This window comes from Triturus cristatus, chromosome 10 (genome assembly GCF_964204655.1).
Source record: "Triturus cristatus chromosome 10, aTriCri1.1, whole genome shotgun sequence".
NCBI classification, from domain to species: domain Eukaryota; kingdom Metazoa; phylum Chordata; class Amphibia; order Caudata; family Salamandridae; genus Triturus; species Triturus cristatus.
The window spans coordinates 1,096,044,538-1,096,068,678 of record NC_140593.1 but is presented as its reverse complement, the minus strand read 5'-3'; the positions used below and the strand labels follow the sequence as shown (position 1 = coordinate 1,096,068,678).

At 47.7% G+C, this 24,141-nt stretch overlaps 2 protein-coding genes and 1 pseudogene across 4 annotated transcripts in view; 2 read left to right on the top strand and 1 right to left on the bottom strand.

Moving 5' to 3' along the window:
- Nucleotides 1-24,141, bottom strand: part of ADAP1 (ArfGAP with dual PH domains 1) — a 453,319-nt gene that overhangs the window by 44,036 nt on the left and 385,142 nt on the right. The window contains exon 7 of the mRNA XM_085629302.1: nucleotides 5,536-5,619. Coding sequence (XP_085485428.1) covers nucleotides 5,536-5,619 — 84 coding nt within the window. The remainder of the gene's footprint in view (nucleotides 1-5,535; nucleotides 5,620-24,141) is intronic.
- Nucleotides 1-24,141, top strand: part of LOC146796635 (uncharacterized) — a 238,682-nt gene that overhangs the window by 176,054 nt on the left and 38,487 nt on the right. For 2 of the 3 annotated variants that reach the window (XR_014969648.1, XR_014969645.1), the window contains exon 4: nucleotides 22,398-22,916. The gene's annotated coding sequence lies outside the window, so the exon portion shown is untranslated. Of the gene's footprint in view, nucleotides 1-22,397; nucleotides 22,917-24,141 lie in introns of those variants that run through there. The other variant, XR_014969646.1, reaches the window with a different exon arrangement.
- Nucleotides 1,301-3,544, top strand: LOC146796636 (transmembrane 9 superfamily member 2 pseudogene; annotated as a pseudogene).

Here is a 24,141-nt window from a genome sequence, read left to right as displayed (position 1 = left end):
TGAATTCAGCCTTTTACCCACGCTATAGTCTCATAGTCAAAGAATTAAGGACACAGCATTAACCTTTGATTGCAGAAAGAGATACCCACATAATGGTCGAATTCCACAGTGAGAAACTGGAAAATCTGGGATCAATCCCCCTTCCTTGCTTGACCAAACTGTGTGCTGTGTGACCCTGGGCAAATATTTTATTTCAGCAAATCTCCTTTTAATGTATTATCACATAAGCAAGAACGGTCCAACAGGTGAGTTCGGGATGAGCGCTGTACATATACCTCTCTTACTTTGATTTATTAGACTACAGTGCTGCTCCATCTAAAATAAGAATCTGTGCCGCAAATAGAGTGCTCATGGAAACCGACTTGCATTTTAGTTTACTAATAGTACTGTCATCAGGGCGGGGGCAGGACTTTATTAGTTTATGTTTAAAAGCTCTCACTTTAAAAAAAATACTTTCCAAATAATCAGATGTACTAATGCAAAACGCTTGTCGTGTGCTAAAGAAATACATTTTTTGAAGATACCTCATCATAGTCTAACATGACGTCTGTTGCATGATTTACATGCCAGGGGTTTCCAGGGCCCGGCTCGTGTACTGGCTCTTAGAGTCAGTTGGCTCGGCTTTCCCAGTTTATTTGTTGGCTCAGCCATGTGTTCTTACAGGTCCTTGTAGATACTGGATTTTCAGCTCCACTCTTGCGCAGCATGTCCCTTCATAAACAGTTTACCTGTCTCCTCAGACCAGCGCTTAATTTGAGACGGTGGTTTCCGGTGCTCAGCACTGGGACTCAATGGTCAGCACTGGCGCTTGTGACAGCCTGCCACAAGGTGGCGCTCTGTGGCTAATTTAGAGATGACCACAACAACAGCTAATTATTAAAGCAATATACTTGAAAAATGACTATTTCTTGCTGCCCACAGACATTCTACTAGTTTTGGGTCCTGGAATAGTCCGAATTGTTACATTTGAAAGAATGTGATGGTTAGTAGTAATGCTGTTACTATCATTGGCAGCATGGCAGGGGCAATGTGTGGTGCAAGCTGCAGTGAGCCCTGGCACTTATATTTTTACAAATTAAGCACTGCCTCAGACCAACCTTTAGCACAGTGCCAGGGAACTGGTTTGCCATTCATTTGCCTAAGTTTTTGCTGATCTGTGACACCTGAGAAGCTCCGAGGATGCCGATGCGCATGCGCGATAATTGTTCCTAAACCCGGTTGAGACTCAGCCGCGAGCTCCAGCGTCACCACAGAGCACAGGTACAGAGAGCAGCCAGGGGAGACCCCCAGAAGGGGCAACATGGCACCGTGCTGCCTTTTCTCCCTGCTGCCCATGCTGGCTTTTCATCTTGGTCTCCTGTACTTCTACCTGCCTGGGCCCGCGCCCGCGAACTTTTGCAACTGGAAAAATGGAAGTGACTGCCAGTCACAAGTTCAGTTGTTTGTAAATCGACTGGACTTGGTAGAAACCCTGCTTCCTTATGAATACAGAGCATTTGACTTCTGCACCGATAAAGATGCAAAACGGCATTCAGAAAACCTTGGGCATGTGATCTTTGGGGAAAGAGCTGAACCATCCCTTTACAAGTTTACTTTTAAGAAAGATGAAAGATGTGTGCCAGTTTGTTCAAAATCCTACGATCTGTCCAAGGACGGTGATCGGAGAAAGCTTGCTTTCATAAAGAAAAGTACAATGCTACTTTATCAGCATCACTGGATGGTTGATGGGATACCCGTTGAATGCTTTGTGCCAGTATCGGCACCACTCCTCAGTTCTCATACAGCAACATACATAAATAAACCACAAGACACCTTGTTAGTGGAGAAAATTGCTGCAGGTTTATTTGCATAACAAATATGCCAACATGGTGGGTTATCTTACGGGCGATCTAAGGGCAGGCCAGCCCCAATGCGACGGGCAGCGGTCAAGAGGCTGCACAGTGGGCGGGGGAAGGCATTTGTACCCTTGTCCTCCCCCACCCCACGGCCGGAAGTGACGCGGCCAGCTGACCCCCTGGTCCCTAGACCAGGGAGCCTAGTCTGCTGACTCCTGTGCCTTCCTGTGGCACTAAGGCAGCCGCCCTGTTGGAGGGTCCCCTACGTGGCCCCCCCGGGCAGCCTTGGCAGTATGTCACTGGGAGAGAACAAAGTTTTGCAGTACAATGGAGTGGCATTTGTTACAGTGCCCTGCTTTCACAATGTCCCCCATATGGAAAGAAATGCATTTTATCTCTTCAACCATCTTGATATTACCATCATGTATCATGTTGGAGAAAGAAAACTGGCAGGGAGCCCGACTGGTCGCTGCCAAACTTCAGCCAAGAAGTGTAAAACATTCTTCAAAAGAACCATTAACATGTGAAGGCAAGGCAATGGGAATCACCGATGCCACCAATGGGACAGGGGAAGTCACGTACAGCTATTCCAGTGAGTTTGGAAAAAATAACAGCATTAAGTGGGACTCCAGAGGGGACTGTAGTTTGGAAAGGTCAAGGCCAGACATTCATTTGTATAGACTCATAATCAACCTTGTGGTTGCCCTCTTCCTGGCTGGCACCCTAGCTGTGAAAATGTTGCAAACAATTGCAAGATATAATAAAATAGATTCTGCAGGTTATACCCAGATGGACATTGGATGGGAGTTCATCAATGGTTATGTATTTAGACCACCAAAACAAGGAATGCTTCTCTGCGTCTTTTTGGGCCAAGGAACGCAGATTTTCATCGCGACCTTAATCACCTTATTTTTAGCATGCTTTGCATTTTTCCCACCTGAAAACCAAGGATCCTTATTGAACTATGCTATTTCAATATGGGTTTTATTGGGTACACCTGCTGGATATGTGTCTTCCAGAATGTACAAAACCTTTGGAGGTGAAAAATGGAAGACACATGCACTGCTTACAGCTTTATTATGTCCTGGAATTGTCTTAGTGGATTTATTGCTCATGAATCTCATTCTTTGGGTAAAAGGATCACCGGCTGCTGTTCCTCTGAACACTTTTGTTGCAATTTTGGCCACATGGATTGGAATTTCGTTACCATTAACGTTTATTGGTGCAAACTTTGGATTCAAAGAGAAGCCTGTTGCACACCCTGTTCGAACGAACCAGATTCCTCGCCACATTCCGAGGCAGCCATTTTTCAGACGGCCACTTCCTGGCATCTTCATGGGCGGCTGTCCGCCCTTTATGAGCATTTTAATTCAGCAGTATATCATTCTGCAGTGCATATGGTCTCATGAAGCATATTACAAGTTTGGCTTCCTCTCCCTTGCATGTTTAATCCTTCTCATTACCACGTCAGAGGCTACAGTCCTGCTGTGTTATTTCCATCTGCAAACTGAGGATTACCGGTGGTGGTGGTGGAGGTCATTCCTGGCAAGCGGCTCTACGGAAGTGTATTGTTTTATCCATGCAGTTCATTACTTCTCTAAGCTCCATATAACTGCGCTTCATTTTTTTCCTTTTTATTGGAACCACTGGATTTTTTGCACGCTACTTTTTTTGTCCTGAAAATGTACAGTGTTTTGAAGGTGGACTGAACTCTCACATCTTTACTGCTATATCTGCAGTGGTATTGATTTATTTTTATGGTTTTAACAAAATAGTGGGATTGTTATACAACTGTTTATATGACACATACAGATGTTATACAAATAAATATTATGCAACTGAATTTAAATTGTTGAAAGATGTATGTTTATACTGGACATAGAGCTAATCTTTGGATGAAAATAGCTTTATTTTTTAAATCATAACACTAAGTTGTAAAACGTGCACTAATCAGGCAGCGATGTACATTACTTTGATGGCATTCCAGAGAAAAAATGTAGGTAGACATTTTTTTAAACAACAGTTGATGGACAGAATGCAGAACAATGTCATACATACACCCCAGTACAGAGATTTGGACCTAAATCCATCGTTTTTTAAACAAACTTTTGGGTAAAATATATATTTTACTAAACGTTTATACAATAAATGTCCAATTTACATATGTGAAACTATTTACTATAAAATGAAACACTATACATGTCAAAAATTGTGCATCATTCTTTATTTCCGCATTCTGAATGGCTACTGCCTGTCTCTGGAAATTGTTAACTTCTAAGCGCCTTGAAACCTCATGGGTAGCCACCGAACCATCACCCATATATCTCGAGAGGATCAAGAGGATGGAACATTTGCCAACATGCTTTGGGTTTGCATTGATTTTGATGTCTGCATTGTAGATTGCTTTACAAAAACAATTTGCAATGCTGTCCCTAAAAGGTCTAATGGTTATGTTGGGAACATGAATGCGGTCACTTTGGTAACACCATGACCTGCAACTCCAAACTAGCGAAACAGATTTTTTTTAAACATATCTTGTTAAGGTTGAGACAAACAAAGCATACTTCAGACAATCTCTACCATGCGTAAGTCCATTACGGATGTAACAGCATCAGTACAATCGAATGACCTATGGCAGAATAGACACCAGCGCAATCATGATGGAAAGCAGTGGCCTGCAACCAAAAGGATCTGTCTCTAAGGAAATGGCCACTAGTAAACTAAACAGTCATGCACAAATCTCACAAACCATACAAGACGATTGATAGCTATTGCACTCACTATAGGAAACATTTGCATATTAAGACATTGGAGAACACCACAATGCCCTGCACATGATGAATGGCTTATTGAAATGTATAAAATAGCATCACATGAAAAACTCATTTATAGATTGCAGGACAATGTTGGAACTTTCATCCAAATTTGGAACCCCTTTCTAGCTAATAAATGTTCCATTTCTGGTAATATTTCTGATTTTTCTTCTAATTAGGAAATACATAAAGGGAATCATTTCTTTTTTCATTTCCTTATTAATTCATTACCATCATTATTTATATTCATGCTGTTGATGTTATCATTAGGACTGTTGATGCTTTAGCCAGTAACACTGTTATTTGAATTAGGACTTACTGTTCACCTATTTTGAAATTGTTGAGTTAGTGGGAATATCTTCATTTGAAATATTATATTTGTATGATATTATCGCTACTATCTTCCAACTATCTATAATACATGGTTTACTACATTTTGTATACTATCTTTATCATCTCCTCCCTAGTCCACCTTTCCTATTTCTTCCTTTCCAGGTTTTATGAGTACCTCAACTATTGTATCTTTTGATATCTGTATGATCATTTTTATATTTAAAAATCTGAGAAGGTAACATTTCATAGTTATTTATTGTGTGGCCATAATTTGATTTGTTTATACTCCTTTTTTTAATGTGTTGTTTATAAACTGACATGTACTTCTCAATAAACATATACCAAAAAATAAATAAAAAAAAGAGTCAAGCACAGTGGATAATCAGAAAAACAATAGCGAAACAGGTGTCAGTGGTAGGTGAGGTCTCTTTTCTTGGTGCCCGATCCTAGACAAAGCCATGGCAAACATATTTTACAAATAATAGTCCACATTTTCGACATCTTAAATGAGGAATACTTGAAATGGCGGGCATTATATATTGAAAGGCACTTACATCTGTGTTACTTGCCCCGGGGAACGCCACTTGTAAGTAATGAAACCGAGCTGCTCGGATAGCGTTGAACCAGTCAACCATTTCCTATTGATTAGGAAGACAAGCACAAGTCAGTGGCACATTCAGAATCAGTCAACGCAGACAATCTTTGACTTAAGAATCTCGAGTACTCATCATAAAACTGCTAAGCATTTATATGTTCATTTCGGTTTGTTCTTCTCCAACCACATTCTGGCACTCCCAATGTCACTGCCCAGCAGGGTGCCATTCCGACTTTACTGTCTCAACCAAAAACTTCAGCACTCACATAACATATGTACCTAAATGCGTTAAGATTGTGGGTGGCTACCTCTGATTTGAGTCATGTACAACCGTGGTACCTCTTTACAGATACACCTATTCTGGGTGAGGCTGGCACTGGACAGGCTAAACCCAGAGGATGCGGATTTTAGTTGGAAGAGCTCAATAGTAAACTTGAAAGTAGAGACCGCGCACTCCACTTGTTTTGACTGACATCATCAAACAATCTAGAATGTCTACTGTTGGTAAGTGCAAGAGATGCAGGCCTAGAAAAAGAGAGCACATTTGTCCTCCACACTGTATGCTTCCTTCAAATACCCCTGACTGGTGTTGGAGAAATCCAAAAGTAGGGCATCCAAGCAGCAGTCCAGGTCTCATTCAGTGGCTTCTTCTTTTGCTTCCCTCATGCTATTGTCCTTGCATTCTTCTGCTTCTTCATTTTGGTCCCCAGCAGAATATGATGAAGAGGAAAGTCACAAAGCTGAGCAGCAGCACAAATGGAAAGGGGTGTTGTACAGGGGGTGTATGGTATTCTAGGCAGAAACCTGTGTCTTACCATGAAGCAGGAGCATCTGGGTATCATTAGGTCTTTGTTAACCAAGTTTCAACTTAGCTCACAGTGAATGTGGCCGTGCTGTAAAAGTATCCATAGAGGGCTGCATTCAGTTTTGTCAATGTTTTGTATTCCCCAACAGGTAACTGGCATCTCTAGAGGGGGAGCCAGATAGGACCTCCTCGGTGTCCTGGCCATCCCTTGAGGCCTACCATCACAGCTGTTGAAGGTGCCACGAGTTGGCACAGAAAACATGGACTGCACCTTGCCACATAGATTACTATGTCTAAATATTTTTCAAAGCAAAGCATGGTTGTTTGTTTGAAATGTTTAAATCTGAGTTTGTGTATATATATATATATATATATATATATATATATTCACTTAAAAAACCATAGGTTTCACACATGTTATAGTTAGCTGGACATTTCACTCGTAAAAAACCAATGAAATTCCCCCGTTATAGTTAGTGCAGGCAACTATAACTCACGCGACCGCAATCCTCTGCTGATGACGTCAGATATTACATCACTGTATTTAGACACTTATTTACCCATGTCTTCTTCCATTAATCTTTAGCTATACATATATAACAAATATTTATTTTTCATAAAGACACATATGTCAACAGTGATGTAATATTTGACGTCCTCAGCAGAGGATTGCGGTCGCATGAGTTATAGTTGCCTGCACTAACTATAACGGGGGAATTTCATTGGTTTTTTACGAGTGAAATGTCCAGCTAACTATAACATGTGTGAAACCTATGGTTTTTTAAGTGAATTTGCAAGGTTTTTTAAATGCTAATTCATAACTATAACGTGTGTGAAACCTATGGTTTTTTCAGTGAATTTGTACGGTTTTTTAAATGCTAAGTTATGTATTTATTAATTATTTTTTTTTCAGGTTTTTCACCGTGCGCGCACCGTGAATTTTTTTTTAAATCGCGATATATATATATATATATATATATATATATATATTATCTACTGGTGGTCGCCAGTTAGGACCTATTTTCCATAGGAAATCGGCAACATTCTATTGGGAATATCTTTGGCGCCGATTGACGAATCTTCGCAAAATGTTCCAAACTTTTGGCCAGCTCCGCTCCTACCCTGAAAGTTTCGCGTTGATTCGTCAAGCGGGGGCCGAGAAAAAAGGGGGGTCCCAAAACGCGTTTTCCCCATGCAATTTCCTATAGGATCTGTTGTCGCAGCTACAGCCCGATCCGCTGAACGGAATGACACCAAATTTGGCAAAGAGGTAGTCCTCAGTTCAGACTCGTGCCTTTTGCATAAATGGTGTGAATCTGTTCAGTAGTTCCTGAGAAAATTAAGGTAAAAAAGTTAGTGATATCTATGGCCGCGGAGGATCCGCGGATCCTCCACGCACCCTTCCCGAACCCTCTCGAGCACGAGCTGAATCAGAAAGTGTTGGCAGCCATCTTGTGCCTCGGTAGAACCGAGGCACAAGAAAGCACAAAAACAAAGATGCAAAACGCAACAAGGGGGCAGGGTAGAAACACCCTGACCCCCTAGGTCTGCTCAGGGGGTCCCACAAGGACCCCCAAGGCCAAAAAAAAATTATTATATTTTTTTTTTTAAATCGCGCATCCCGCTAACGAAAAAAAACACGAAGCGCGGGCTCCCCTGGGTGGGCCAAGTCCCGGGGGCAATATGGTTTTATAATGGGGGGCCCAGAGGGGCCCCCCAGCCCCGGGGACCACCACCCCTGGGGCTTATGTTAATGTATGCGGGGGGGCTCATGGCCCCCCCGCAGCCCCGGGGACCGCCATTCCCCGGGGCTTTTTAAAAAAAAACAAAAAACCTGTGTGGGGGGCTCGAGCCCCCCCACACGCCCCGAGGACCGCCACCTCCCCGGGGCACTGAATATGTAAAATAGGGGGTCCGTTACGGACCCCCAAGCCCCGGGGACCACCACCCCCCGGGGCTTTAACTTAAGTGGGGGGCCCCCCCTCCCTGGAGCCAATGATGGCCCTGGGGACCGCCACCCCCCAGGGCCGGCTCCTGCAGTGTCCCGGAGTGCCCACCCCCGGGACACTGCTGTTTGCTATGGCAGGGTGGGAGCCTCGCGGCTCCCTCCCTGCCATAGCAAACTGCTTTGGTATTTGGAAGAGAGAGCAGGAAACCTGCTCTCTCTTCCAAATACCAAAGACGATTGCTTTGCCACACGGGGAGCAGCAGGTTAGCTGCTCCCCATGTGGAAAAGCAATGCCGGCTCCCGCAGGACCCCCCACGGCCCCCAACGGAGGTCAGGCCCCGGGGGATGCAGTCCCCGGGGCCATAAGTGGCCCGGGAGGGGGGGCCACGCGGCCCCCCTCCCTGAATTTAAAAAAAAAAAAATTTAAACAAAATGGGCCCGGGGATGGGGTCCCCGGGGCCATAGGTGGCAAAGGAGGGGGGCTATGCAGCCCCCCTCCATAAAAAAATAATTTTTAAAAAAAGGGCCATGCCCCGGGGGATGGGGTCCCCGGGGCAAATTATGGCCTGGGGAGGGGGGCCACGCGGCCCCCTTCCCGTTTAAAAAAAAAAAAAAATCAAAATTGGGGGCAGGCCCTGGGGGATGGGGTCCCCAGGGCCAAAAAAAAGAAAAATAAGGGGGGCTACACAGCCCCCCTTCTAAAAAACAGAGGCGGGGGAAAAAAAGGATCGGGCCGGAGGCCACGCCCCCTCCTTACACCACTCTGCGCGCCCCGTGGCGCGTTTGCAGAGGGGGAACGAATTCCCCTTCAATACTGGGGGTCCCTGGGGGCCAACTAGCCCACCAGGAACCTCCAGTATGCGCCAGGGGGCTGCGTTGCAGAGAGGTGTAATGAGGCCACGCCCCTTTTTACACATCTCTGCAACGCAGCTCCCTGGCGCTTACTGGAGGTACCTGGTGGGCTAGTTGGCCGCCAGGGGACCTCAGGATTCAAGGGGACTTAATCTCCCAACTTAAAACGCGCCACGGGGCGCGTTTGCTCAGTGGTGAAGGTAGGGGGCGGGGCCTGAGGTGATACTGTGCAAACAAGCCCTGTGGCGCGTTTTAAGTTGGGGAATTCATTCCTCTTCAATCCAGAGGTCCCCTAGGGGACAAATAGCCCACCAGGTACCTCCACTAAGCGCCACGGAGCTGCGTTGCAGAGTGTTGTAAAAAGGGGTGTGGCCTCTGAAGACCTCTCTGCAAGGCAGTTCCCTGGCGCATACTGGAGGTACCTGGTGGGCTAGTTGGCCGCCAGGGGACCTCAGGATTCAAGGGGACTTAATCCCCCAATTTAAAACACCCCACGGGGCGCGTTTGCACACTGGTGAAGGTAGGGGGCGGGGCCTGAGGTGAAATCTGTGCAAACACGCACTGTGGCGCTTTTTAAGTTGGGGAATTAATTCCTCTTCAATCCTGAGGGTCCCAGGGGACAACTAGCCCACCAGGTACCTCCAGTAAGCGCCACGGAGCTGTGTTGCAGAGTGTTGTAAAAAGGGGCGTGGCCTCAATACCTCTCTGCAATGCAGCTCCCTGGCGCATACTGGAGGTACCTGGTGGGCTAGTTGGCCCCCAGGGGACCTCAGGATTGAAGAGGAATTAATTCCCCAACTTAAAACGCGCCACAGGGCGTGTTTGCACACGTCTCCTCAGGCCCCTCCCCCTTCCTTCACCATTGTACAAATATTCCTCTAAAATCAGCTGAACTACCAATTCCGATTTACTCACCTGTTATCAGGAGAGAACCCAGGGCTGCATCTTTTAGCCCAGCACTGACCCTGAAAAGTAATTCTAAGCGTACTTACCAGTAACTTGTATTTCCTTCCATAGGAATCCATTGTGTGGTTTTCACCAGAAAATTTTCTAAGTGTCCATTTTTTAAATGTACAAATATTCCTCTATAATCAGCCGAACTACGAATTCCGATTTACTCACCTGTTATCAGGAGAGAACCCAGGGATGCATCATTTAGCTCAGCACTGACCCTGAAAAGTAATTCTAAGCGTACTTACCAGTAACTTGTATTTCCTTCCATAGGAATCCATTTTGTGGTTTTCACCAGAAAATTTTCAAAGTGTCTATTTTCACAAACTAAAAATATTCCTAAAAAATCGTCTGTATGACTTAAACACATTCTTTAACCTGTTTCCAGGAGGTTGGCCAGTGCTGGATCCAGCATCCACCACTGAGTAAGAAAAAGTAACGATAACACTACTTACCTGCTGTTAGACCTGACATCCTTGGCGTGGGTTTTTCCCCTATCTTTTGCCTCTGCTACCTGGATTTTTGATGCTGTGCTGGATTTCGTTTTTGCTGGTTTAGATGCTTTGGACACTCTGCCACTGCTAATCAGTGCCAGAGTGTAAGTGCTCCCTGTGTAAAATATCATATTGATTGGATATACCTAATTGGCATATCTGTATCACCAAGAAGTCCCTAGTAAAGTGCACTGTGTGTGCCAGGGCTGGTGATGACAGATGCTACTAGTGGGTCTGCAGAGCTGATTGCGCCACCCACCTGTGTAGCTCTAAAACAGTGTCTCAGGCCTGCCACCGCAGGCCTGCCTGCAGTCCCCGGACTGCCATGTCCTCCTGGCCAGTGTCCACACTGGCCGGGCCTAACCCTTCCCTTTTTATACACGTCAGTCATCCCTATGGAAGGCCCAAGGTACCCCCCTGGGCAGGGTGCAGTGTATGTAAAAGGTAGAGCATGTACTAGTGCAGGTAACATGTTCTGGTAGTGAACAACGGCCATTTTGTGTGTTCACTGCTGCAAGGTTATCTTGCTCCATAGGCTAACATGGGGGAGGCTGGTGCCAATGGCTATCCGCCTATCTTTCCATAGGAACAAGATAAGACATGAGTGTTTGATATCCCTGAGCTCAGCATTTAATAACACATCTTTTAGGGGAGGTTGTTTTTAAATCCTGAGTTGGAGAATAGTACTTTTTAGAGAGTAGCTGTTCTCTTGTCTGACCCTTCTGCGTGCTTGTGGATTGACTGTCTGGCTTGAGAGTGACAAGGGCTGGGGATCCCCCGGGAGGTTGGCTGAGTCAGCCCTCTGCTGAATGGCGACATTTGCAAGGAGAGTGGAGGGAGGAGATAGCACCTGGGATTGAATAGGGCTGTGCCTGCCTGCCACACTGCTGGCTCCACCTCCTGCTGGGCGGCTGACGACTCTGCCCCTCACTCTGAAAAGAATGTAGAGGCCAGGAAAACAAAGTGCTCCAGCAACACCCAGAACTGGATCAGACCGGGCTCAGGACCCACTTGCACAAAGACTTCAAAGACTTTTAGGGGTATAAGTACACGACCCCTGACAACAGATTTTTAGATTCTACCATCAAGAGGAAGCTCTGCTGAAAGACGGACCGCTGAAGAACTAAAGGAAGATTGCCGTGCTGTGTGCTCTAAAGGCTGACCTGTTCCGCTGTACAACTGAAGCTGAGGAGGAGAAGGGGTCTTGCTGTGTGCTGGCCCTACCTACTTGACCAAACAAGACTTTGCTGTGTGCTGTGTCTTCAACCGAATCTCCAAGGGCCTGAGAAGAGCTGGCCTCCTGTTTCGCAACCCAGGGATAGAAAGGTTGCCAAGAACTCAAGACTCTGCTGTGTCCCCCCTGCGCTGCTGTGTGCCGCAGGGACCGTGGACTGTTCTACCAAGCTTCTCAACATCTGCCTGTGAAGTGGGCTGGCTGCTCTCTGGCTCGCTGGAGAGTGCCGCACTGACCCGGGCCTGACACCGGTTGCCGCATCAAGAAGACCGACGTGCTCATCGGCACGTGCCTTGCCGCGACCCGGAGGCCTGAAGCAGATCGAGAGTCGTACTTCCCTGCTCTACGAAGCCGCGCTGTGAGTGGCTGACGCCGGTGACGTCGACATCGTCACTGGGGGTTCGTCGAGGGAGTTGTGGAAACCTTGCACATAACAGTCCGAGGAGCGCTTTTACAATGAGTGCAGCGACACCGCCGGAGCAACGTAGCTGCCTAAACATCAAGAGCCTACAAACTGATTCATTCTCAGTGAGTACCGAATCAGACAAGAGACTAGAGACTATCGTCTTACGATCCCGACCAACCAAGAAAGCGAATATTGTATAAACCTGTGATGCTTGATTTCAACTGCGGAAACTAGATAAAGATATATTAATTTTGATATAACTCACCTGTGTGGTCTAAGTTTGTGGTGTACGGAAGGGGGGATCATTGTGGTGTCTATGTGCAAATACCTTACACATTGCCTTGGGGATAAGCCTGTCTGCTCGAGCCAAGCTACCTAGAGGGTGAGCAGGGGTTATCTACCGTGTGCGTCCCTGTACCCTGACTAGAAGCAAGGGTCCCTATTTGGTCTAAGGTGTATACCTCTGCCAACTAGAGACCCCCAGATCTAACATTGGTGGTCAGCGGTGCGGATTAGAACCAGTATTTGCACTTGACCTGCAGTGATTCTTCGTACATCGCTAATCTAGTAAGCAGTTGCATTGCACGAAGTTGTTGCGGAGACTATTCTTGGAGGATCGACGAAGCATCATGTCTCTGAATGGAGTAGGTGAGGAGTCGGAATTGCAATTCGAAGTGAAAAAGTTGCTCGAATATAAGAAGGAGTAACTAAAGCAATTCTGCAAGCAGCTTGGATGCCCAGCGAAGGGCGGCGCCAACAAGACGGAGCTACAGAAAGGGCCTGGTGGGAGGCCAAGAATGGCGCAACCGAGGAAACTACTGAAGGGGATGGCACACCGGAGCACGGATTTGGATCCGATGATCTGCCAGTGAATAGGCCAGCGTCTAGGGCTGGCAGCGCCCATTCCAGTAGGAGCCTTTCTCCAGAGGAGCTGGAGGAAAATCAGAGGATTAGGGCCCATGAGATTGAACTTTTTTAAGCTCAAAGCTCAAGCGGAAGAAAGGAAACTGCGCCTTGACAGTGAGAAAGAGGCGGAGGAGAGGAGGAATGCACTCGCTTTGGAAGAGAAAAAACTCCAGTTGGCTCATGAGTTGAGCATGAGGGAGCTGGACATTAAAGCCAAACAAGTGGAGTCCAGTCCGAATGGTGGCAGCGCACAACCAGTACAGGCGGGTAAAGTATACATACCGAAAGATTTGGTGCAGAATTATCAGAGGGGTGAGGATATCTATGCATGGTTTAGATCCTATGAGCTTGCCTTGAAGATGAATGAAGTGCCTGAGAAGAGTTGGGGAGCAGGTTTGTGGAAGCATTTTGAGGCCTCTGGGAGGGATGTCTTAGCACCCTTAGAAGCAGCAGGGACCTTAACCTACCCCACTATGAAGGAGGCCTTATGCCTCAGGTATGGGCTTACACCAGAACAGTACCGCCAGAAGTTTAGGAACTTCAAGAAACTTGATTCAAGTACTTGGGTGGAGTGTGTGAGTATGTACACGCGTGCACTGGAAGGTTGGATAAAGGGCAGCAAAGTTACTGATTATGTGGGGTTGTGTCACTTGATTAGTTGGGAGCACTTGAGTAGCCTATGTGTTCCAGAGCTGCGCCAGCATCTTTTAAACAGCAAGTTAACTGATCCCAGTGAGCTTGCTAAAGAGGCAGACCGCTGGACTAGCACCAGGGTCAACAAAGGGGTGGTAAGTATCCCAGCCAAGGGTGGACAGGGTCCCCAGCAGAAAGGTGGGGAGGACAAGGGTAACAGTAAGGAGTTCTCTAAAGGGCCCCAAAACAGTTCCCAGGAGAAGGAGTCCCAAGCCCCCAAGCCTAAGAGGTCTTGGCCCCCTAAGGGCAACAGACCACCGCCTACTTGCTATGCTTGTAGGGAAGTGGGGCACATCGCCCCTAAATGTCCCAAGAAACCCCCAGCACCAGCTGCTGCTCCAGTCCCAGGGTTAGCTAGTGTAGCTTTGGGAGGGGATTTAATTTCCAGTGGGGAAGAGGGATTAGCTATGATGACCCGTGTCTCTTTAGGAGACCAAGAGATGGTCCAGGATACCTTGATACCCGCTAACACTAAAAAATACGGGCAAAAGGTGACCATCAATGGGAGGGAGATAGAGGCTCTGAGAGACACCGGGGCTAGTGTGACATCTGTCAGGTGTCAGTGGGTGTCTGAAGAGCAAGTCATTCCCAATGTGCTCCGCCCAGTAGTGGCAGCTGACACTTCAGTGCGCCTCTGCAATATGGCGCGAGTTCCCTTTACATGGGGGGGAGTCTCTGGTACCTTGGAAGTCTGTGTCAGTGATGCCTTGCCGGTAGATTGTCTGTTGGGTAACGACCTGGAGAGCTCTCCATGGAAGGACGTAGAGCACAGAACTCACTTGGAGATGTTAGGACTGCCAGCGTGGATCTGTGTATCCACACGTGCCATGACAGCCAGTAAGGGTGGATTAGTAGAACTGGAGCCTGGAACAATGGCCCAGGAACCTGCCAGGAGAGGAAGGGGCAGAGGGCGCGGGAAACCGGCCCCCACTGTTCCCACGGTCCAGGAGGAAGCAGAACCTGAGGGGGATGCCCTGGAACCTACAGGGGAGCAGGTGGCCGAACTGGGGGAGTTGCCTGAGCTGACCCATTGGCAGCAAGAGGGTGGCCCCTCCAGGGAGGAATTCTGCCAGGCTCAGAAGGAGTGCCCTTCTCTCGTCGGTGTGCGGCAGCAGGCTGCAGACCAGGCAGCAGGCCTAGGGTCCAAGGAACATTTGATTTACTGGGAGAATGACTTACTGTATAGTGAGCCTAAGTTCGCTGAGCCCGGTGCAGCCCGTGTGCTGGTGGTACCCGAGCGCTTCAGGAACTTCTTACTGGGTCTGGCTCACGACGTGCCTCTCGCGGGACATCTGGGGCAAGACAAGACCTATCACAGGCTTGTCACCCACTTCTACTGGCCCCAGATGAAGAAGCACGTCGGTACCTTTTGTAAGTCTTGCCAAACCTGTCAAGCCAGTGGTAAGAGCGGAGGGAAGTGCGTGGCGCCCCTCCAGCCGTTTCCTGTAGTGAGCACCCCTTTCGAGCGGGTGGGCATTGATATCGTAGGGCCCCTGGATCCCAAGACCGCCTTAGGCAACAGGTTTATCCTGGTCTTGGTGGATCACGCCACTCGGTACCCGGAAGCAGTCCCTCTCAGGACAATCACAGCACCCGTGGTGGGCCGTACATTGATGGGGATCTTTTCCCGTGTGGGGTTCCCCCGAGAGGTGGTCTCCGACCGGGGTACCAACTTCATCTCTAGGTATATGAAGTCTCTGTGGGAGGAGTGTGGGGTAACTTATAAGTTCACCACTCCTTACCACCCTCAAGGAAATGGGTTGGTTGAAAGGTTCAACCGCACCCTGAAAGGTATGATTATGGGCCTAGCGGAGCCCATGAGACGGAAGTGGGACGTCTTGTTACCATGCCTGTTGTTTGCCTACAGGGAGGTGCCTCAGAAGTCCTTAGGGTTCAGCCCCTTTGAACTGCTGTATGGCCACCCTGTTAGAGGACCTCTCACACTGGTGAAGGAGGGGTGGGAGAAATCCCGTGGGAAAACCCCCCAGGATGTGTTCAGCTATGTGCTGGCCATCCGCAACCAAACGCAGCGCTTCAGGAAGCTCGCTCAGGAGAACCTAGAAGCCAGCCAGGAGGAGATGAAAAGATGGTACGACCAGAATACCACTCTGGTAGAATTTCATCCGGGGCAGAAAGTGTGGGTAATGGCGCCGGTGGAGCCTTGTGCGCTCCGTGACAAGTGGACCGGGCCATATGAGGTGGTAGAGCGCAAGAGTGAGGTGACCTACCTGATCAACATGAAGACTCCTAGGCAGCCCCTTAGAGTCTTGCATGTGAACCGCCTCAAACCCCACTTCGAGAGGTCTGAAGTGACGATGCTCATGGCTACAGATGACGGTGGGGAGGAGGATAGTGATCCTATACCTGACCTCCTGGCAACCAAGGAGCAAGACGGGTCAGTGGATGGTGTGGTCCTCTCGCCCACCCTGACCCCAGAGCAGCAGAGAGACTGTTGCCAGGTGTTGGGTCAGTTTGCCTCCCTGTTCTCCCTGACCCCAGGTGTCACCAATTGGTGCGTCCATGATGTGAACACTGGAGATAGCCTGACTGTGAAACAGAAGTTTTACAGAGTAGCTGACAAGGTCAGTGCCAGCATCAAGGAAGAAATTTCCAAGATGTTGGCGTTAGGGGTAATTGAGCCCTCTAGCAGTCCCTGGGCTAGCCCAGTGGTCCTCGTTCCCAAGAAATCTGCTACACCCGGTGGCCCGTCAGAACTTCGGTTTTGCGTGGACTACCGCGGGCTCAATGCGGTCACCAAGACTGACGCGCACCCCATCCCCAGAGCTGATGAGCTTGTGGATCGGTTGGGAGCTGCCAGGTATCTCAGCACCTTCGATTTGACTTCGGGGTACTGGCAGATTGCCTTAACTGAAGGGGCAAAGGAGAGGTCGGCATTTTCCACGCCAGAGGGGCACTTCCAGTTTCGCGTCATGCCCTTTGGATTGAAAAATGCCCCTGCCACCTTCCAGAAATTGGTCAACCGGGTACTGACCGGGCTGGAGCAATTCAGCGCCGCGTACCTGGATGACATTGCTGTGTTCAGCTCCACTTGGGAGGAACACTTGCAACACCTCTGTGAAGTGTTGAGGGCGCTGCAGAAGGCAGGCCTCACTATCAAGGTCAGTAAGTGCCAGATAGGGCAGGGATCGGTGGTGTATTTGGGACACCAGGTGGGGAGCGGCCAGGTGGCGCCCCTACAGGCGAAGATCGATACCATTCTGGCTTGGGAACCCCCCCAAGACGCAGACAGAGGTGAGAGCCTTTCTAGGACTCACCGGGTATTACAGACGGTTCATCAAGGGATACGGCACCATTGTTGCCCCCTTGACAGAACTAACCTCTAGAAATCAGCCCAGGAAAGTGAATTGGACCGAGGCCTGTCAAACTGCTTTTGATGCCCTGAAAACTGCAATGTGCATAGCACCGGTGCTTAAGGCGCCTGCCTTTTCGAGTGAGTTCGTAGTGCAAACAGACGCTTCAGAGCAGGGTGTGGGAGCAGTACTCTCACAGATGGACGACGAGGGCGGGGACCAACCCGTAGCTTTCATTAGTAGGAGGCTACTTCCCAGGGAACAGAGGTGGAGCGCTATTGAAAGGGAAGCATTTGCTGTGGTCTGGGCCCTGAAGAAGCTGAGGCCCTACCTGTTTGGAACTCACTTCCGTGTTCAGACCGACCACAGGCCCCTCAGATGGTTAATGCAGATGAGGGGCGAAAATACAAAACTGTTGAGGTGGTCCATCTCCCTACAGGGAATGGACTTTACGGTGGAACACCGTCCCGGTACAGAGCACGCCAATGCTGATAGTCTGTCCAGGTTTTTCTGCCTTAGCGATGAGAACTCCCAAGAGGGTGGGTAGTTCTCCCCACTTTCAGCTGGAGGGGACACGTGTTAGACCTGACATCCTTGGCGTGGGTTTTTCCCCTATCTTTTGCCTCTGCTACCTGGATTTTTGATGCTGTGCTGGATTTCGTTTTTGCTGGTTTAGATGCTTTGGACACTCTGCCACTGCTAATCAGTGCCAGAGTGTAAGCGCTCCCTGTGTAAAATATCATATTGATTGGATATACCTGATTGGCATATCACCATGAAGTCCCTAGTAAAGTGCACTGTGTGTGCCAGGGCTGGTGATGACAGATGCTACTAGTGGGTCTGCAGCGCTGATTGCTGCACCCACCTGTGTAGCTCTAAAACAGTGTCTCAGGCCTGCCACCGCAGGCCTGCCTGCAGTCCCCGGACTGCCATGTCCTCCCGGCCAGTGTCCACACTGGCCGGGCCTAACCCTTCCCTTTTTATACACGTCAGTCATCCCTATGGAAGGCCCAAGGTACCCCCCTGGGCAGGGTGCAGTGTATGTAAAAGGTAGAGCATGTACTAGTGCAGGTAACATGTTCTGGTAGTGAACAACGGCCATTTTGATATCCCTGAGCTCAGCATTTAATAACACATCTTTTAGGGGAGGTTGTTTTTAAATCCTGAGTTGGAGAATAGTACTTTTTAGAGAGTAGCTGTTCTCTTGTCTGACCCTTCTGTGTGCCTGGGCGTGCTTGTGGATTGACTGTCTGGCTTGAGAGTGACAAGGGCTGGGGATCCCCCGGGAGGTTGGCTGAGTCAGCCCTCTGCTGAATGGCGACATTTGCAAGGAGAGTGGAGGGAGGAGATAGCACCTGGGATTGAATAGGGCTGTGCCTGCCTGCCACACTGCTGGCTCCACCTCCTGCTGGGCAGCTGACGACTCTGCCCCTCACTCTGAAAAGAATGTAGAGGCCAGGAAAACAAAGTGCTCCAGCAACACCCAGAACTGGATCAGACCGGGCTCAGGACCCACTTGCACAAAGACTTCAAAGACTTTTAGGGGTATAAGTACACGACCCCTGACAACAGATTTTTAGATTCTACCATCAAGAGGAACCTCTGCTGAAAGACGGACCACTGAAGAACTAAAGGAAGATTGCCGTGCTGTGTGCTCTAAAGGCTGACCTGTTCCGCTGTACAACTGAAGCTGAGGAGGAGAAGGGGTCTTGCTGTGTGCTGGCCCTACCTACTTGACCAAACAAGACTTTGCTGTGTGCTGTGTCTTCAACCGAATCTCCAAGGGCCTGAGAAGAGCTGGCCTCCTGTTTCGCAACCCAGGGATAGAAAGGTTGCCAAGAACTCAAGACTCTGCTGTGTCCCTCCTGCGCTGCTGTGTGCCGCAGGGACCGTGGACTGTTCTACCAAGCTTCTCAACATCTGCCTGTGAAGTGGGCTGGCTGCTCTCTGGCTCGCTGGAGAGTGCCGCACTGACCCGGGCCTGACACCGGTTGCCGCATCAAGAAGACCGACGTGCTCATCGGCACGTGCCTTGCCGCGACCCGGAGGCCTGAAGCAGATCGAGAGTCGTACTTCCCTGCTCTACGAAGCCGCGCTGTGAGTGGCTGACGCCGGTGACGTCGACATCGTCACTGGGGGTTCGCCGAGGGAGTTGTGGAAACCTTGCACTGAACAGTCCGAGGAGCGCTTTTACAACGAGTGCAGCGACACCGCCGGAGCAACGTAGCTGCCTAAACATCAAGAGCCTACAAACTGATTCATTCTCAGTGAGTACCGAATCAGACAAGAGACTAGAGACTATCGTCTTACGATCCCGACCAACCAAGAAAGCGAATATTGTATAAACCTGTGATGCTTGATTTCAACTGCGGAAGCTAGATAAAGATATATTAATTTTGATATAACTCACCTGTGTGGTCTAAGTTTGTGGTGTACGGAAGGGGGGATCATTGTGGTGTCTATGTGCAAATACCTTACACAGTGCCTTGAGGATAAGCCTGTCTGCTCGAGCCAAGCTACCTAGAGGGTGAGCAGGGGTTATCTACCGTGTGTGTCCCTGTACCCTGACTAGAAGCAAGGGTCCCTATTTGGTCTAAGGTGTATACCTCTGCCAACTAGAGACCCCCAGATCTAACACCTGCTAAGTGAATTTTCTGCCATAGGATAACATTGGTGATTCTATGGGAAAAAGTTTCTAAGTGTCAACTTTTAAAATACAATAATATTCCTTAAAAATCACTACTGTAACCAAAGCGCTTTTACTCAACTGTTTACAGGAGATGTCCAAGGACTGAATGTAGGATCCAGTCTTGTGGTTAGAAAAGTAATCCATAAAGTAACTAATTGCATTTAACTAGAAATTCACATTGAGCTCAATGTTGCTTTGTGTTTGAAATTGTGTTGCCCATTGCAACAACTGTAACTACTGTAATTAAAAGTCTGTTGCCTATTTGCCAAGTATTTAAACTAAAGTAATTCATTCTGAGAAAGTATATTTTGTATTGTAATGTATAATGTAATTATAATGTAGTTAAAAAAAATATATCTAAAAATAAATAGTTTAAAAAATGTAGTAAATCAGTATCAAAAAAATCAGTACAACAATTAATACATTCAAAATTGTCATTTAGAAAACCTTTGAAATTCACTGAAAAAACCATAGGTTTCAGGCCTGATATAGTTAGGAATTAGCATTTAAAAAACCTTTGAAATTCACTGAAAAAACCATAGGTTTCAGGGGCGTTATAGTTTGGAATTGGCATTTATAAAACCTTAGAAATTCACTGAAAAAATCATAGGTTTCAGGGGCGTTATAGTTAGCTGGACAATTCCCTCATACAAAACCCTAGAAATTCCCCTGTTATAGTTAGTTCAGCTAACTATAACTCGCGCCCCCGCAATGCACTGCTGATGACGTCACATTTTACGTCGCTCATGACATGGTCAGTGACATCACTGATGACATCACTGATGACATCTGAAATGACATCACTGATGACATCATCCATGTGATAAATTAGTGCATCTTCTTACACCCTTTGATATACTCAATCAAAATTTCAGACGTCCATTCTCAAAACCATAGATACTCCAATACCAATAACTACATACCCACTCATTGACTCTTAGATCTACACACACATCCACTCACTCACCTGTACAGTCACTCATATTTACAGTCACTCAGTACAGGACTATCATATGCATTTATACACCTACATAGACACTCGCACACCACCAATCATCCATAGAGGTACTCTCACACCTAGTCAGTCATGCAAATAATTAATCACACTCCCATTTACTCACCTATGCAGTTATACACACACAAGTTCACTTACTCATAAAAATAGTACCACATTCTTATGCTCTTATACAATCACTGATACAAGCACACACACGTCCATACAGCCACTCTCACAATCACACACTCTCACATATACCCACTTATATACTCTTACACACATATATACTGCCTTTCACATATGTAGTTACTCACACATGTACCACTGAGATATACATTCAATCACTAACACACCCATACATACACTCACCCAACCATACAGTCCATCACAGATGCACTCTTAAAACCATGCACCCATAGAATCACCCACTCACACATGTATGCACAGAGTCACACACACCCCACCCACACAAACACTCAGGCACCCAAACAGATACTCAGACAACCAATCAATAACCCATAGAGACACTCATATAGCTATTCACAAAACCATGCAGCCGCTTATACACCAACAGACAGACAGATACAAACATCCACACAGTTTAGTCACTAGTCTGCAGTAAGATACGTTTAATGACTCACTTATACAGTCAGTCACGCACCTACTAAATCATCCATTCACACACTTATACACCCACTCATTCTTCCATAGGTTTTCCCTATATATATATTAAACATATTTAAAATTTACAGAAACACACACTCACTGGATGACATCATCAGTGATGTCATCAGTGATGTCATTTCAGATGCCATCAGTGATGTCATCAGTGATGTCACTGACCATGTCATGAGTGATGTAATATGTGACGTCATCAGCAGTGCATTGCGGGGGCACGAGTTATAGTTAGCTGAACTAACTATAACAGGGGAATTTCTAGGGTTTTGTATGAGGGAAATGTCCAGCTAACTATAACGCCCCTGAAATCTATGGTTTTTTCAGTGAATTTCTAAGGTTTTTTAAATGCCAATTCCTAACTATAACGCCCCTGAAACCTATGGTTTTTTCAGTGAATATATATATATATATACACACACACACACACACACACACACCCACACACACACACACACACAGACACACACCCACACCCACACCCACACACACACACATCGTGTCATGATCAAGGCCGTTAGATGGCCGAAACACGTTGATGCCATTTCTCAGCACAAAATGAATTGGGAATAAATAGCAAACATGATATTAATCGCTCTCTGGAGTGCCGTCTTTCCTGAGTAGCAGAAGATATAGATGCATACACACATACAATGTCATATGTAAACATTTTAAGCAAATATCTATCTGTATATCTATATCTAGCTACATATCTATCTCTCTCAGCACTTTTAGCTTTGGCCCAATGTGTCCCTCTACAATTCACTCCAGGAGGCGCTACTGCTACAGGCTTTATATGTATTTGTTCCCTAGGTGAGACTGCATCTTGATATCTTGTTCAACTTTTCTTTCACTTCCAGAAGCCAGTGCCTCAAGCCTTAAAGATTGGGCATATGTTGAGAGGGAACCACAAGCCAATGCAGTGAGGCCTCATCCTTAAAACCATATCCATGGAGGCTCTCTCTACTGCCCTTCTGCAGCAGTGACTACAATGGATGCCTGTGGGAGAGACGGGGCAAGACTTAGCTTCCGCTCGAATCAGAGCCAACGGGCTTCAGCTAACTCGAAGACTTGTCGACAGTACAGAAGATCACAGCCGCGGTCACACACCAACAGTTGCAGGCAGAGCTGTGCTAATATAGATGGACAGTATGATTGCCAGAGCTCACCTGGACAGAGTGAGATCAACAAGTGTGCAGGCATCCATTCGAATTCCTGGGAATGTCATGTGACATTCCCTCAGCATCCAGACCATGCTGTGCGCAGCCGTCGATAGTGGAGAGCTCCGCACGAGGGAATACAAATCCAAGTAAATGCACACTTTGTTTCCTTTTTCCTACTTGGGTAAATATTTTTCCCCCATGAAGAAACCTCTTCCCTTCACCCCACAAAATCTGGGGGGGGGGGGGGGGATTCATTCCCCTTCCACTGTGGAAATGGATTTACGCCAGCCTGTGCGGAGTAAAAATCCTACACTTTCCAGGCTGGAAAAGGAATAAGAGGCGTTTGTAAATGATCACACAGGTAGTTGTTTGTGGGTGTTCCCAGGACGTCTAAAGGATGTATATACCGTGGGGAGAAGCTTCTCAAGAGGGTGTCTACCCCATGGATGCTTGCAATGCCGGAGGTAGGGTACCCCCAAATGTGTGTGTCTCATCAGTTGTATCACAGAAAACCCCTTACCACCCTGTTACACTACCCATCCCGAAATCTCTTTACTTCGCTTTTTTAAATGACATAACTTAACGTTTAATAATTTTACATAATAATGCAAAAAAAAGCATAACATTATGTCACTTAAAAACTATAAAAAGTTTACTTACCTGATGTAGTGACCGGTGGATCACTGTTCTAATGTTTCTCCACGAATGTATTTACCAGCAACTACCTGAGGTCTGGTTTACACCATCATCCCACACCCATCCATCACAGGTGTCACAGGACATGTGACCCTGTCAATAACAGGGGGCCGAGCGCACGTGCCCTGGGCCAGTTCAAGATAACGTACAACTGAGTCTGTGTCTTTACTATAAGCGTAAGCGGGCCTAGGGTCCTCACCCTTTACATTGGTGACGAGCGGGTGGCCCTGCATATGCTGCCGCCTTGATGTTTGAAAAGGGGGAGAGCATAGCCCAGGTCGAGGGCACCCCCTGTTCTTGCTGCCAGCAGACGAGAGCGATGTGTTGGCAAAGCATCTGGCTTGCCGCACCCCCTGGGAGGCCATGGCGGACCAGTCGATGTGCATGCAGACCCTGCGGGCGTGAGATAAGCCAGCGAGGTGGAGGTAGAATAGCCGAGCCGTGGTGTTCCCCCACTGTAATAAGGGGTGGACTGCCAGGTCGGATGCATGGACCCCGAGTGCTGGAGCTGTCTGGGAGCCCACCCTGCATCCGAAGTGCAAGCTGTGTAGGAGAAGCAGGTGAGGGGCCCACAAGTGAGAAGAGCGCCGCGAGGCAGCGCCCGACAGCGAAGACCTGCCGGGCGTGTTCAGCCAGGTGAAATGAAGGCCGCAAGTTTACAGTACACTGACCCTCTGAACAGGAGCCCAACCCCGCGCCTGAAGTGCCCATGTGGGCAGTTGCCATCAACAGCAATACTGACTTC